The 17,141-nt window shown below is 44.8% G+C and overlaps 1 protein-coding gene across 1 annotated transcript in view; it reads right to left on the bottom strand.

The window, feature by feature from the left end:
* Window positions 1–17,141, bottom strand: part of LOC127428808 (5-hydroxytryptamine receptor 4-like) — a 66,465-nt gene that overhangs the window by 30,076 nt on the left and 19,248 nt on the right. Inside the window, exon 7 of the mRNA XM_051677416.1 lies at window positions 16,376–16,938. Coding sequence (XP_051533376.1) covers window positions 16,376–16,938 — 563 coding nt within the window. The remainder of the gene's footprint in view (window positions 1–16,375; window positions 16,939–17,141) is intronic.

Genomic DNA, 17,141 nt, shown 5'->3' with positions numbered 1-17,141 from the left:
GTATTCTATATTGTATGTATTGTATACTGTACATTGTATTTTATTATTGTGTTGTGTAATAATGTGTATATTAGATATGTAAATTGTGTTGTGTAAATCTGATGTTTATTGTAAACTGATATATGTCTTATCACTGTCGTGACTGCTATGTTGTTTGGAACTGCACCCAAGACTTTCACCCACTGTTGCACTTGTGCATATGGTTGTGTGACAATAAAAGTGATTTGATTTGATTTGACCTTCAGGGGTCTTTTAGAGTCCAAGCCTCAGTGGGTTGGTATTGTTTTGGCAGCACGTGGAGAATCAACAGCATATTAAGCAGGTGGTAATAATGTTTTGGCTCATCAGTGTATATGTAAATGGGCCTTTTTTGAAAGAAAAAAAAAACACTGCAAAAAATGAATTTCAAGACAATATTTTTGTCTTGTTTTCCTGTGACTAAATTATCTAAAGATTCTTAAAATGTTATGCATTTACATGTCAAACAAAATGGAATAAGATATTAAGTCTTCTTTTAAGATAAATCTGACAAAAATGAATGAACTTTAGACTTAAAACAAGAAAAAAACAAATCTGCCAATGGAGTAAGCAAAATAAACTTGTTTTCCCTTATCCCATTGGCAAACAGTTTTTTTTCTTGTTTTAAGCATAAAGCTCACTAAATTTGATTAGATTTCTCTCAAAACAAGACTTTAAATCGTATGCCAGTTTGCTTGTCAAGTAAATAAATCACGTTTTAATGTTTCGATATTTTTACTGGAAATCAAGACAAAAATACTTGTCTTGAAAATCATTTTTTGCAGTGAAAAACTTCAAAAACAGATTGCAAAATATCTAGAAAAAAGAAGTGACAGAACCAGAAAAAACTGTGACTCCAAACAGCCTCTCTGTGAATTTTTTTTTAAACCACAGGGAAAATACTATAAAAATAGATATGCACGCAAAACCCCATCCATTATTCTGATGACCAACTCATAACCCGACCTAACATTAACCTGAAACTCAAGGATTTGCTGCAGCTAAGACTAAAACTGCCCCAGTTTTGACCAAACATGGAAACATATCTTAACCAGTGAATTATAGCAGATACCTTTTTAAATGCTCACAGTCTAAACCTCATTTATACTTTGTGAGAGAAAGAGTAGAAATAAAATGTGCTCAATTTACTGCCTGTTACCCATACTGTTTATGTAATTATTTTAAAAATGTGAGCTTGTTTAACAGTGCTCTCTAACCATCACACCAGTTATTTGACTCCCCAAAATAAATCTCACCCATAAAGCTTGTTTATACTCACAATTTACTCACTCTCCAAACTTGAATGATTCTTTTATCTTCCATGGGACACAAAAGGAGAAGCAGAATGTTTAAGCAGGTCTTTTCTGTACAATGATAGTGAATGTGACCAGGGGCTGCCAAACTCCTCAAAAGATTAAGAGCACCATAAATGTGGTCCATACCACCCATGTGCTATATTCCAAGTCTGAATTTAGAAGTTTTGTGTGATCGATGAACGTCCTGGTTACTTGCGTAACCTCCATTCCCTGATGGAGGAAATGAGACGTTGTGTCGATGTAGTGACACTAGGGGTCACTCCTGGGAGCCCGAAACACCTCTGGTCTTTGATAAAAGGCCAATGAAAATGGTATTTGCATGCCACTCCCCCGGACATACGGGTATAAAAGGAGCTGGTATGCAACCACTCATTCAGGTTTTACGCTGAGGAGCCGAGACAAGGTCCGGCCATTTCAGCGGGTAGTTCAGCATTGTGGCAGGAGGGACACAACGTCTCGTTCCCTCCATCAGGGAACGGAATATACGCAAGTAACCAGGACGTTCCCTATCTTTCACTCACTCGACGTTGCGTCGATGTAGTGACACTAGGGGTCCCTATACAAAATGCCGCAACTAGCTGAACTGTGTTACGTGAACTGGCGGTGTGAAGGGCAGACCACTGTGTGCCTCGTAGCCAGCGCACCAGGCCGACACGTAACATCCCCCAACATAGTTATGAGTGTCGAATGGCCCTTTGGGGACAAGTCGACTACCCGAAAGATAGAGACAGGCTAACCCAGTCGTGGCCTTTTTTCCCCTTCTTTTTTTCCACTCCCTAAAAAAGAAGGGGGATTATCCGACTGGGCCGCCAGGTCTAGTCGGGGGGTGTCCCTCCCAAGGGGAGGACACCACGGAGACCACACCTCGGCCAAAGAGAGGGGGGGATATTTAAGTGGAAAATACGTCACATGGTCTTGCGACCATGTGGAGAGTCTCATGGTAGATCCTACCCAATGGGGGAGGAGTTGATACAAACATGGAGACTGTGGCAGAGGGGGCTCTGCCCAAGGAAGACGCAGTTTGGCAACAGGGAAACGAATTAGCGGAAGATATACATCGCATGGGGTTACCTTACAGGGAACCGCCACATGCGGAGCACCTACCCCAGAACAGGGCTCTTAGTTAGCACGTGTACTGGGCCGGCAGTGAATCTCTTCGAACACTTGACTGCCACAGGGCTCGGAGGAAGTCAACCTTGGTATTGTTTGTGAATACTACTGGGAATTAATGGCGCACGTCTTCAGCTCAGAGGAGGTGAAAGGCGCTATGTGCAAGCGATACACCCGGCCGGCTATCCCGGGCTTATCTGCTTGTATTGCGTGCCACTACCCGGTACGAAACCGGTTCCACCCGGAGGTTGTAGAACCTTGCAAAGGTGTTGAGTGTTGCTCAGCCTGCTGCTCTGCAAATGTCTGTTAGAAAGGCACCCCTGGCCAGGGCCCAGGAGGCCACTACACCCCTGGTAGAATGGGCTCATAGCCCTACCGGGGGCGGTACGTCCTGGGCGTGATATGCCATAGCTATAGCGTCAATGAGCCAGTGGGTGATCCTCTGCTTGGAGACAGCGCTTCCTTTCCGCTGTGCACCAAAGCAGACAAAGAGCTGCTCAGAGATCCTAAAGCTCTGCGTGCGATCCAAATAGATGTGTAAAGCATGCACCGGACACAACAACAACAGGGCTGGGTCTGCCTCCTCCTGAGGCAGCGCCCGCAGGTTCACCACCTGGTCCCTAAAAGGGGTCGTGGGAACCTTGGGCACATAGCCCGGTCGGGGTCTCAGGATCACGTGAGAGTAGCCCGGACCGAACTCCAGGCATGTTTCGCTGACAGAGAACGATTGCAGGCGTCCGCGCCAGGTGGCAGCGCTCTGCGGGCATAGGTGCACCGCGAGCGCCTTATCCATGGGGGGAATCGCCGTCTAGCCCCTAGCCGCCCCACCATCGAGGGTAGTGAGGGTGGGGGAACTGAGAAATTGGGACCGGGTAGTAAAAGGTGCCTCCCATGATTTTGCCAGCTCCTCGTGCACTTCCAGGAAGAAAGGCACTGGAGCGGGGCGTGGCTGCTTTGAGCGGCGCCGCGAGCCCAGGAACCAATCATAGAGCTGCGAGGGTTCAGGGGAGAGCGGAGGGTTCCACTCTAGCCCGATGCTTGCGGCTGCCCGGGAAAGCATGTCTGTCAACTCTGCATCAGCCTGTGACTGGGCAATCGACCCCGATGGGGGGAGCCCAGCTGAGGCTTCTGCATCCGACTGGACAAGCCCACTCTCCGATACTGTGCTCGAGAGCTTCGCGGGCTCCAAACAAGAGGTAGAACTCACCGTGAGACGAGCCGGCGGACTCATCCGGAAGCCAGATCGGGGCAGACGAGCGTGCTGGGGAATGGGATGTCTGCGGGGGGATACCCGGCAGAGGCGATCCCATTGGAGACCCCAAATCGCCCCCAGTGCTAGCCGCGCTGGCCTCAAACCCGTAGGTAGAAGGAACGAGGCAGGGAGCTGCTGGGGTGGCTTGCTTTCTTACGAAAGCAAGCCTCGACCGCAACGTTGCCATGGTCATGTTGTCACAGTGAGAACATGAACCATCCACGAACGCTGCCTCCGTGTGGGTCGCGCCCAGACACGAAAGACAGTGATCGTGACCGTCTGAAGTTGAGAGGTAACGACTGCAACCAGGAATAACACACAATCGGAAAGACATCTTTAAAAAAACGCGTCTTCAAAAAGACGTTCCGTGTGTGCCGCTTTTTTAGAGAAATATACTCTTTCAGAAAAATATACTCTCTTTTTTCTGCCGAAGTGCCCAGGGGCGTTCTCTGCAATGCACCAGTGCAGAGGAGGGAGAAGCCGCTGAAATGCGCCATCAGATCCAGCAGAGGTGAATGAACAGTCTTGAGAATTCAGCTCAATGAGCATGACCGTTCGGCTCCGAAGAGAAAATCTGAATGAGTGGTTGCATACCAGCTCCTTTTATACCCGTATATCCGGGGGAGTGGCATGCAAATACCACAAGCCAATTTTCATTGGCCTTTTATCAAAGACCAGAGGTGTTTCGGGCTCCCAAGAGTGACCCCTAGTGTCACTACATCGACACAACGTCGAGTGAGTGACAGATAGGGAACTTAATTTAAGTCGTCACTCACCGATAATCTGATGCATATCTCTTTGCATATATCTCTTTGCATATATTAAAATATGGCAGGTCAAGAAGTGCAATGCCTGGTTTGACAGCAATGAAAGATTCTTGTTTGTCTTGTAACCAATCGTGTCGCAACAAATTTGAATATTAATGCTTAAAATCGCACAAGAGAGTCAGTGGAGGGGAAGATTAACTTATGGAAGGAAATAACTTAAAATTTTGGTCTGTTCCTCACACAATGCTAGCATATGATTTCAAGACTTGAAACAAGAGCACATACAGTATGTCATAAGGAGGGCTACTGTTATGGTACTTTTATGGTGCTTTTTTGTCATTGCTAGGGCTTGACAGCACCTGGTCATCATTCAGATTCATAGTATGGAAAAGAGCAGTGCCAACATCCTAACTAACATCTTCTTTTGTGGTCTATGGAAGAAAGAAAATCCTTTTGGTTTTAAATGACAATAGGGTGAGTAAATAATGACAGAATTTTCATTTTTGGGTGAATTATATCTTTAACAATTTACACAGAAAAACAGCACTTAAGTCAACTTATGATTACAGCAAATTGATAGCATAATTCATTTGTAATTGCAAACAAATAAGTAATAATAACTAATTGCTTGATAGTTAGACCATTTTTTTGACACAGTGAGGAGATTTGCTCAGCACAGGCACTGTTTGTATTGTGACCAGCTAATCCAGTGCCACTCTGGGATCAAACTAAGCTTTAAAGGTGCACTCAATAATTTTTGGAATATGTTGTCTTGGAATTACACTGACACCTAGGGGCCTGGATGCAGCATCATTCAAATAAATAGTTTTCAGTTGTAAAAATACACTATTCACAGTCAGCCATGATTAATTTAAATCCATGACTGAAAGTGAGATTTAGTGAGTAGTATTCGGTTTGTCATGTGATTCTAACATGGTAGGCCACATGAGGGGACCATCTCCATGTAGAATAAAACAGCTTTTATAAGGTTACTGATGTGACTGGAGTCTTCATTTCACGTGAGTATTAATTTATTTTTCATATGTTTCAAAATGAGCATTCATTTCTTCAGGAGTAAAACTTTTTTAATGAGGAAAAAATTACTGATAGCACCTTTAATAATTGCCTCAGCAAGCAGGTAAAGCTTGTAAAAGTGCACTGTAAAATCAATAGGACACATTAACCCATTGCTCCTTTTAACCCACTCCAAATGTGTATCTTCCTTAGAGAGCCTGTATCTAAATGGTCTAAATGAAAGACACTCTAAAATAACTGAATCAATATATCTTCATTGCAGTGTCAGCTCCATCACAACGCTGAGTTTGTTCCAAATTGGCTTTGATCACATAAAGGATACATTTTAAAAATGTGTAGAAACAGGTATGCCATTCTTTGAATACAAGAACTGTCACGATGCAAGATTGAGGTATTATATATATATATATACAGCGCAATCAAATTGACCACCCCAAACTCTAACAGGACATTTTTATAGGCAGCAATAACAACAATGTCCTTAATCAAAGATATGGCCATAAAACATTTTATAACCTTCAGGTTCTATTTAAAGTAGATATCAGCAAGCACTCTATAACAGTAGTTCTCTGGTGGGTTGTGAACCAAAAGCTGGTCAGTTCTGACAGAAACGCAGACAGCAGGAAAAACAATGGTAAATGCAAATAATAGATATCATCTAACCATATAATCGTGCATAGCATAACTAAACAAACTAGGCTTATCAAATTTTAAAAGGGTGGAGAAAACACTTCTCATATATATTGTTGATTATGTCAAAGGTAGTGTGTCCAATAAAACAATTATATTTTGCTGCTTTTTGATCTGTCACTTGGTAGAAGCTAGCCAAATTAGGTCAATTCAGTGAAGTACACTCTTAGAGAAAAGGTTTTATATAGAATTCGCTTCATATTTGGAACCCCTAAAAGGTTCTATATAGACCCTTTTTTAAGGGTTCTATTAAAAGAACTCTTAAAAGGGTTCTTTGGGCTAGGCGAAAAAGATTTAAATAAAAACTTTTAGGGGTTTCAAACATGGAATTGTAACATTTGGTTTTTGTTTTATAATAAATTTTTTGTTTTATTACCAGAAGAACATTTAATGGATTTGTGAATGAAATATTTAACATATATACTACTGTTTAATCACTAGAAGAAAGTAAAATAACCTTTTAAAACACATTTAAGTAAAGCATTTTTAATAGAAATGGGGACACGTTTTTGATCACTAGCACGAGATGCATTGCTGTGAGTGTGTGGCTTAAATGTGACTATCGCTTCAATGGGGGTGGCCCCACACACCCCGCCATAGGGCCCGCCCTTTGCTTGGGATGGCCCTGCCTACGTACATAGAGCAATTTTAAGCCTATAGAACCCTTTTGTGCAAAAAAGGTTATTTCTTTGTAAATCTTTGTGAATAGAACCTTTTTAGCATAAAGGGTTCTTTGTAACTGTGTAGTAAACTCTAGGGTTCAATATAGAACCCCAAAGAGCCTTTTATTTTTTTTAAGAGTGTATGTGCAGTGAATTATTGGCTGCCGAGAGCTTGAAACCATCAAATTTCAAGAGATACTGTAACATTTTAATGATACATTTTCCCATTCAGCCTGTTATGTTACTAACATTTTTGTTTACTTTTGTACAATAAACAAGTTTGGTACTGTGTTTGGTTGCCACTTGATGTCCACTGTCAAATCTGGTTGCTGAAGCAAAATAAGTTGACAACCATTGTTCTTGAGTGTTCTAGAACAATAGAAAGCATTCCATAAGAACAGGATTGTTCTCATTCCTGAATGAGGCTCCTTATTGTATCAAAGAGTAACAATAAAACTTTATCTCTTATGCTAGGCTGTATTTGTTTGCAAGTTTACCTTCGACCTTGTAATAGGAATATTCTGGGTTCAATACAAGCTAAGCTCAATCGACAGCATTTGTTGCATAATGTTTATTACCACAAAAATTAATTTCGACTCGTTCCTCCTTTTCTTTAAAAAAAGCAAAAATGGAGGTTACAGTGAGACACTTACAATGGAAGTGAATGGGGCCAATTTTTGGAGGGTTTAAAGGCAGAAATGTGAAGCTTATAATTTTATAAAAGCACTTACATTAATTCTTCTGTTAAAACTCATGTATTACTTGAGCTGTAAAGTTGTTCACTTCCAAATTCACTTCCATTGTAAGTGCCCCACTTGAACCCAGATTTTTGCTTTTATAAAGAAAAGGGGGGACAAGTCAAAATAAATGTTTGTGTTAATCAATATTATGCCACAAATGCTGTTGATTGAGCTTAACTTGTATTGAGCTGGAATATACCTTTAACATCTAAATATCTTTATGAAAAACGTGTCCACAGGCAAAATTAAGAACTTGTTTTGGACACTGCATTATTATTCCTTCCACAGTCTTTTATTTTATTCTGAAAATTGCTTTATCTGGTTCTGTCTAAGTGAGAGTTTCAAAGTTCCTCAAAGGTGAAGCTTTTTCAGTCACACAGAGCGAAACATGAGTCCAGCTACCACCGGACAGATTCAAAGAGCTCAACTAAAAAGCACCTTTGCATGAGTAGAGAGCAGACTTGAACCACTAGCGTTAAGCTGTCCAACTGTTCCTGAGGAGAATATCACATTCCAGAGATGCCTTAGGAACATTCAAGGAAAAGAAAAGTGTAGAATAAGGAAAAATGTGAAAAGAAATCAAAGGGCTGTGATTGACATCTCTAAGAAAAAAGAAGCAGAGAGAGCTATATTTTACACCTTTTCTGCATCTGCAATCATTAGTCTGATAATGAACAAAGTGGGGAAAAATTCAGCATTAAAAGGCTTCATACAGAGGACCAAGGCTGTAGCTTTCAGATAAAAACCTCAGTTCACCTCACAGTGTGTATTTGCTCATGTTTCACAAGGACTGATTCAGTGTGCAACTCTAAATCCTTATATTTATAGCTTTTGAAAGCTGCTTTGATATGAAACAATGGAATAGGCGAAATTTGTTAAAGCAATCATGCAAACTTAATGTTTTCTGTTAATTGAGATATATTCATTTTTATTTTAGAGGGGGGTAAGTAAGAGAATGTGTTATGCTGATAATATTTTTAATCAGAAATCTAATTATTTTTAGTTGCTTGGTAAGTTTTGACATAAACTGCCAACAAGGATTAACTATTTGGTTAATTAAGCGTTTTAACACACCAAACTTTTTAATATATGTTGTAACAACCTGTTTAAATCCCAAAGAGTTGTACAGATTGTTCTAACTAATTCAGACCATATTCAAATCAGACTGGCTTTCTAGTGGCACTTCTCTACCCCTATTGACATCAAACAATAATATTTAGCCACCACTCCAAAAAGCACATAATGAACACATCATAAACACACACTATCCACAAGTAATATGAACCATGCTCTCTAAACCATAAAATAACATTGAGCTTACTGAGCAATTCAAAAACTTCAGCACATGAGAGGCACTTCTAAGTACATGTACAGTATCAGTATAATGTGGAATATCTTACAAGAAGCTTCTATTATCTCTTCAGTAATTACATAAAGTGTGGAAAAAGAGCCATCTGCTTTGTGTCTAATGTTCATTTTAGAAGCAAAAGCGACACTGTGTTTCTAATCATAATATTTGTTTTGGGCTTTCAAGATTACGGTCCATTATTGCACACAAGTTACCACCATAAACACTTGAGTGGTACAGCAAGCAAAAGGTACTTTTTAAATTTTCTCTAAAAATAAAAAAGGGGACAACTCATGCAAACTAGACATAACGTTATGTCTAAAGCCACTTAAGAGTAATAAAAAGGGGAATAATTAACAAAATCAATCATTGTAAGAAAGCAAATCTTAAGGATCCGCCCATTATATTGGTGCATAAAATGTCCTGGTTACTTTCGTAACCTCCGTTCCTTGATGGAGGGAACGAGACATTGTGTCGACATAGTGTCACTAGGGGTCACTCTTGGGAGCCCTAAACACCTCTGCTTTTTTGAAAAAAGGCCAATGAGAATTGGCGAGTGGAATTTGCATGCCACTCCCCCGGACATTAGGGTATAAAAGGAGCTGGTATGCAACCACTCATTCAGGTTTTGTGCTGAGGAGCCGAGACCAGGTCCCGGCCATTTCAGCAGGTAGTTCAGCGTTGTGGCAAGAGGGACACAACATCTCATTCCCTCCATCAGGGAACGGAGGTTACGAATGTAACCAGTACGTTCCCTATCTGTCACTCACTCGACATTGTGTCGAGGTAGTGACACTAGGGGTCCCTATACAAAACGCCACAACTATCTGAACTGTGTTACGTGAACTGGTGGTGTGTGACGAGCAGACCGCTGTGTGCCTTGTAGCCAGCACACCAGGCCATCATGTAACCTCCCCCAATGCTCTTATGAGCGTCGAACGGTCCATCAGGAACAAGTCGACTACCCGACGATAGGTACAGGCTAGCCCAGCCGAGGTCTCTTTCCCTCTCTTTTCTCCCCAAAAAGAGTGGAATTTTTTAACCGACTGGGAGCCATAAGTGTCTGCATCGGAAGTGTCCCTCCCAAGGGGAAGACACCACGGAGACCACACCCTGCCCAAAAAGGGGGGGGGGGGGGTGTTTGGAGTGGAATACGTCACATGGTCTTACCGAGTCTTGTCGGAAGTATGTCATGTGGAGAGGTCCCATGGTAGGTCCTACCCGAAGGGGGAGGAGTTTCTACAGAGCATGGTGACTGAGGGCAGAGGGGCCTCTGCCCAAGGAAGACACAGTTTGCCGACAGGGAAACGATTTTTGCGGAAGATATCACATGGGGACGCTTTCGGGAAACCAGCACATGTGGAGCACCTACCTCAGTACAGGGACTCATTAGCGCATGTACTGGGCCGGTCAGCGAATTTCTCAACTGCCATAGGGCTAAGGAGGAAAGTCATCCAGGGATCACAGTCTGTGAACATGACTGGGAGTCAAGAGCGCACGCCTTCACCTCAAGGGAGGGGAAAGGCACTATGCGCAAGCGGTACACCCAGCCAGCTCTCCCGGAACTTACCTGCTCGTGCCTGCCAATACACGGGGCGAGACCGGCTCAACCCGGAGATTGTAGAACCTCGCAAAGGTGTTGGGAGTTGCCCAGCCCACTGCTCTGCAGATATCTGCCAAAGAGGCGCCACTGGCCAGGGCCCAGGAGGCCGCCACACTCCTGGTAGAGTGGGCTCGTAACCCCGCAGGGGGTGGCACGTCCTGAGCCTAATATGCAATTGCGATGGCTTCAATGACCCAGTGGGCGATCCTCTGTTTGGAGACAGCACTTCCTTTCCGCTGTCCACCAAAGCAGACAAAAGAGCTGCTCAGAGCTTCTAAGGCTCTGCGTGCGATCCAAATAGATGCGTAAAGCTTGCACTGGACACAGCAATGCCAAGGCTGGGTCTGACTCCTCCTGAGGCAGCGCTTGCAGGTTCACCACCTGATCCCTAAAAGGGGTTGTGGGAACCTTGGGCACATAGCTCGGTCGGGGTCACAGGATCACGTGAGAGTAACCCGGACTGAAATCCAGGCACGATTCGCTGACAGAGAATGCCTGCAGGTCCCCTACCCTTTTGATGGAAGTGAGCGCAGTCAGGAGGGCAGTCTTCAAAGAGAGTGCCTTAAGCTCAGCTGACTCCAAGGGCTCAAAGGGAGCTCCCTGTAGACCCCAAAGGACTACAGAGAGGTCCCATGAGGGGACGAGGTGCAGTCTGGAGGGATTCAACCTCCTAGCGCCTCTCAGAAACCTGATGATCAAGTCGTGCTTCCCAAGTACTTACCATCTACTGCATCATGATGAGCCGAAATAGCAGCTACATTCACCTTCAGGGTGGAGGGGGACAGCTGGCCCTCCAGCCTCTCCTGCAGGAAGGAAAGCACCGATCCGACTACGCATCTCTGGGGGTCTTCGCGTCGGGAAGAACACCACTTAGCGAACAGACATCACTTAAAGGCATACAGGCGCCTCGTAGAGGGCGCCGTAGCCTGAGTGATCGTATCTACCACTTAGGTCTTCCACGTCCCGTCCAGGGGCCAGACGTGGAGTTTCCAGAGGTCTGGTCGCAGGTGCCAGATGGTGCCCCATCCCTGAGAAAGAAGGTCCTTCCTCAGGGGAATTCACCAGGAGGGGACTGTCACGAGGAGTGTGAGATCCGAGAACCATGTATGGGTAGGCCAGTAGGTTGCTACAAGGATGACCTGCTCCTCATCCTCCCTGACCTTGCACAGGGTCTGTGCAAGTAGGCTCACTGGGGGAAACGCATATTTGCATAGTCCAGGGGGTCAGCTGTGTGCCAGCACATCTATACTGAGGGGTGCCTCGGTCAGGGCGTACGGAAGTGGGCAGTGGGAGGATTCCCGGGAAGCAAACGGGTCTACCTGTGCTCAACCGAACTGACTCCAAATCAGCTGGACCACCTGAGGGTGGAGTCTCCACTCTCCCTGAGGGTAACCTGACGTGACACGTGTCCGCTGCGGTGTTGAGGTCGCCGGGATGTGAGTGGCTCGTAGCGACTTGAGGCGCTGCTGACTCCAGAGGAGGAGACAGCAGGTGAATTGTGACATGCAACAGGAGCGTAGACCGCCTTGATGGTTGATGTACGCTACCGTCGCTGTGTTGTCCATCCGGATCAACGGCCAGAACCTCCGCAGGGCGAGCAGTACTGCCAACAATTCTAGGCAGTTGATGTGCCAACGCAGCTGCGGGCCAGTCCAGGAGCCGGCGGCTATGTGCCCGTTGCATACGGCGCCCCAGCCCGTCTTGAAGGCACATTGCAACCACGACGCTTTAGGGGAACCCCTGCCTGTAGAAATGCAAGGTCGGTCCAAGGGCTGAAGAGGTGGCGACAGATCGGCGTGATGGCCACACGATATTGACCCAAAGCCCCAGTCGGCTGAGGTGCCGGAGCATGAGGTCCCTGTGTGCGCACAGCAACTCTCGAGAGTGAGCTAGGATTAGCCAGTCATCGAGATAGTTGAGGATGCGGATGCCCACTTCCCTTCCTCGGCAAGTGCTGCCTCTGCAACCTTCGTGAAGACGCGAGGGGACAAGGACCCAAGGACTGAAGAGGTGGCAACAGATCAGCGTGATGGCCACGCGATGTGTCCCGCGGCGCCATGCCCATCTCGGGATTCGAGTCTGAAGCCAGTGCTGAAGTGGTCTCATATGCATCAACCCAAGCTGTGTGGCCGCCGCTGAGGATGCCATATGAACTCTTCAGTTCACCACCGAGAACTGCTGGGCAAAGTCCTCGACGGCGTCGCCAAACAGGCCAACCTGGGAAATGGGGTTATCAAGGAACCGTACCTTGTCCGCCCTCCCATCTCGACCAAGTTGAGGCTTCGACGCCCGGAGAGCGAGATCGGTCACCGAGCGCAGTTCCTGCATCAATCCCGGGTCAGAACTACACTTGTGCAGTTCTTTTAGCATCTTGGCTTGGTGTACTTGCAAGAGAGTCATGGCATGCAGGGCGGAGGCGGGTTGTCCAGCGGCACTGCAGGCCACAATCGTCAGGGATGATGTAAACCTATGGGCCCTGGACAGGAGCTTCGGGCACCCATGCCAGGTGGCGGTGCTCTGCGGACACAAGTGCACCGCGAGTGCCTTATCCACCTGGGGGATCACCGAATACCCCCTGGTCGCTCCACCATCGAGGGTAGTGAGAGCAGGGGAGCTGAAAGACCGGGAACGGGCAGTAAAAGGTGCCTCCCATGATCCTGTCAGCTCCTCATGCACTTCCGGAAAGAAAGGGACTGGGGCGGGGCGTGGCCGTGGGTGGCACCCTGAGCCAGCGAACCAGTTTTCAAGCCGCAAGGGTTCAGGGGAGAGTGGAGGGGCCCAACGCTCGCGGCCGCCCTGGAAAGCATGTCCATCATTTCTGCATCGGCATGAGACTGGGTGACCGTTCCCGAAGGAGGAAGCCCAGCCGAAGCCTCTGCGTCAGACTGGACGAGCCTGCTCTCCGATGCTGCGCTCAATAACTCATCGTCTTCCAGAGCTCCAAACGAGAAGTCGAACTCGTGCTGAGACGAGCCGGCGGTCTCGTGCGAGAGCCCAATCATGGCAAGCAAGCGTGCTGGGGAATGGGAGGTCCGTGGGGGGATACCCGGCGGAGGTGGTCCCATTGATGTTCCCAAATCGCCCCCAGTGCTAACCGACACGGCCTCAAACACGTAGGTAGAAGGACCGGTGTGGGGAGCCGCTGGGGTGACTTGCTTTCTCACGAAAGCAAGCCGCGACCGCAACGTTGCCATGGTCATGTTCTCACAATGAGGCATCTTTAAAAAGACATTCCGCGTGTGCTGATCTTTTTGTGAATGAAAATATACTCTTTTAGAATATACTCTCTTATTTTTGCTCTGCTGAAGTGCCCAGGGGCTTTCTCTAAACTCCACGGGTGCAGAGGGGGTGAAGCTGCTGAAATGCGCCGTAAATCCAGCATTTTGAGGTGCGTCTTTGGAGGGAACTGAATTCAGTGCACTGAATACAACCGCTCGGCTCCTAAGAGAAAATCTGAATGAGTGGTTGCATACCAGCTCCTTTTATACCCGTATGTCTGAGGGAGTGGCACGCAAATTCCACTCGCCAATTCTCATTGGCCTTTTTTCAAAAAAGCAGAGGTGTTTGGGGCTCCCAAGAGTGACCCCTAGTGTCACTACATCAACACAATGTCAAGTGAGTGACAGATAGGGAACTACAAGCGCTTTGCTAGGAAGAAACAACAAATCCAGAAAAGTTCAGAACATCACTTATGTGCTTGAGGTGGAAAAACACACACAACTAATAGAAATGCACAAATAAAAGATGGGTGAATCAATTGTGGTGTATTTAAAATCCCAACATTTTTTTACGCAAATCACAACATTTCGGGGTGATGAGAATTCCAGTTACAACCATGTGCTTTTTGTTTTGATCAAGAGCCACAATGATGTCATCTCGCTCAGTACCACTTATGCAAACCAGTGGGGAAGTAATTGTCTTTGTAATGTGAGAGCCCACTTAAAACAGTCTGAAACCATGACATTTTATCTAAGATTACTGTACATGCAAGTAACATTTTTATTTCTGTAGGATTCTTATCAGGGTTGTGTGCCATTCAGAATTGATTTTAGAGTGCCTTTTAAATTCTATTTCAATTCCTGAACTAGATGAGATTAAATTAACCAATGTTTGAAACACCACCTACAGAAATTCATATTTCATTTACTTCATTATTTCCAATAAATTAACTTGAATATTATGGACCATAGATGGTGGAGGAACACTATATTCATATTCTTTAAAGGGGTCATGATGTGAGGAATCAAATTTTCCTTGATCTTTTGACATATAAGAGGTCATTCTATGATAAAAGCTTACTGTAAGTTTGAGAACTAAAAACTTCATCCTCAATAGAAAAAGAACATTTATTTAAACCATGCTGCAAAAACGGCTCATTTGGAATTTGTGGATTATGTCCATCACAAGGACCTCTACAGCAAGACATCAACGCCCACTTTTACAATGTCACACCCTTGGCCCCGCCCACTGTCACTCAGTCAGACAGGTGAAGAAGTGCGAAGAGATGGGCCTCATTGGAGATTCATCTATACAAAAGGGGACTTACACAGGACACCATACTAAATGTTTTTCTACATAAACATGCACTAGATAAACCGCTTTGACCGTTATCATGCATCTCGTGCCACTTTTAAAAGACGCAATGTTAAGTTATAACTCTTAAAAGGAGACCTCCATTCTAAGTCTTGCTATGTTTTGAGTATAAACGCATATAGACGCATCCTGGACAATTGTTGGTCTATGTGAACATGCACTAGATGGACATCTTTGCTCGTTTTGATGTGTTTCCAGCCATGTGCACTGTGTTTTAAGAATGGTACAAGCGCAAATTTTAAAACATGTCTGTTCTGGTACATTCCACTTCTGCTTTCAGCTCATATCAGCGTGGATTGCTTGTGAACCAGTCACAAAATTATTCAAGCTTTGCAAAGGAGCTGTTATTGAAAGATATGACAGTTCCTGATGACAAAATGAAAAGACCCGATCACAATACCGTAAGTAAACAATCACACTCACAAATGTTTCAAATGTCATGACTGTTTGATAGCTTATGGTGCTGTTGTGCTTGAGTAACATATTCGGATGCAATGTGTTGGATATGCATTATGTGTAAACCCTGATTTAGTTTTATTATTTTGTGGAGCTTGTTCATTTTCTGCCGATCGAGTTTCAAATATACAGTATATGGCTGTGTATTTGAGTGGCTGCACGATGTTAGCAAATCATAACAGTGGGTGTTTACGATGAAGTTTAAAGGAAATGCTTAGGCCGAAACCAAGCATTTCAGACAGAGGGCTGGAGACAGGGTGGAAAATGATCATATATTACTAAATTATGAGGGTTTTGGTGCAAAAAGACTTCAACAGAATACCTATGAAATTATCTGTTCTTGCCCATTTTGTTGTTGACTTGGACAAATGAAAATCCTCTGTTGTGTGACCCAATTTCTTTTAATTGCAATTCAGTAAACTCCTCTTCCCTTAATTCCAATTCAGCATTCTGTGTGGCGTAGGTAGCCAATTTAAATTCCAACTCATAAATTAAATTTGCCCCTTTTGTCCATCCCTGCTGCTTTTCATTTCTGTAGAATTTAAGAACTTTCATTTCACAAACCTTCATATAAACATTAAACCAAAAAATCCTTTCCACAGACTTTGGCAGACAACAAAGATAAAAAAGCAATGTTCTAGTGGTGCATCCTACCAGAAATCTCTATCAAGTTATCTTTAACAATATTCTTACATGCAGTTCTCATACACAAGCTTATCTTTCATCTCTTTCCTCTCAGAACTCATTTCTAAAAGCTCAGTGTATTCAGGAGGGACTAACTGTACCTGAGATTAATGGAGGTCCCGTTGACAGACGCTGAGAAAGGTCTGCTTGGACTAAAGCTGTCCTGCTGGGCATAGCGATCATCCCCACAGCACAGGATCATGAGGAAGGCTCTCCGAAAAGCTCGGTTCAGAAAAGCATAGAGGAACGGGTTCAAGCCCGAGTTGATGTAGCCCAACCAGAGCCAAGCTGTCCACATCTGCGTGGGTACGGTATAATGGATGAAGGGGTCCACCACATTGGTGATAAAGAAGGGTGCCCAGCACAGACAGAAGCAGCCCATGATGATGGCCAGTGTCTTAGCTGCCTTGGTTTCGTTCTTAATGCGACTGGAGCCTTGTTGATCATGGTTAGGGTATGTTGCGGGAGCTGAACCTGCCCTATGCAGTGAGCCAATTCGTCGAGCATGGCCCATGGCAGTGATGTAGATCCGCTGATAGGCAAGAACCATCAGCACCAAAGGCACGTAGAAGGCCACAGCCGAACAGACCAGGGCATAGGGTCGATTGACAACGAACACGCAAGAAGTTGTATTACCAGACAGGTTGAATTTTCTGTGTTCGACCTGGAAAATTTCAACATAGAAAGTTAAATTAACATAATGATGTTTACTGCAGACCCCATGAAATCAAAATTGTAGTTTTGTGTCTTGTAGTTCACGTCTGTTAGCTTTGAAGCCACCTATATGCTAGTGTACTAATAAAAGTGAACAAAAGTAACTTTTAGCAGATATATGCTTTTCAGATTTAGTCTCTCTCTTCTGGGAAA

This window comes from Myxocyprinus asiaticus, chromosome 38, assembly GCF_019703515.2.
Source record: "Myxocyprinus asiaticus isolate MX2 ecotype Aquarium Trade chromosome 38, UBuf_Myxa_2, whole genome shotgun sequence".
Taxonomy (NCBI): Eukaryota; Metazoa; Chordata; class Actinopteri; order Cypriniformes; family Catostomidae; genus Myxocyprinus; species Myxocyprinus asiaticus.
The sequence above is the reverse complement of the archived record's forward strand: the minus strand, read 5'-3'. Positions and strand labels throughout refer to the sequence as shown.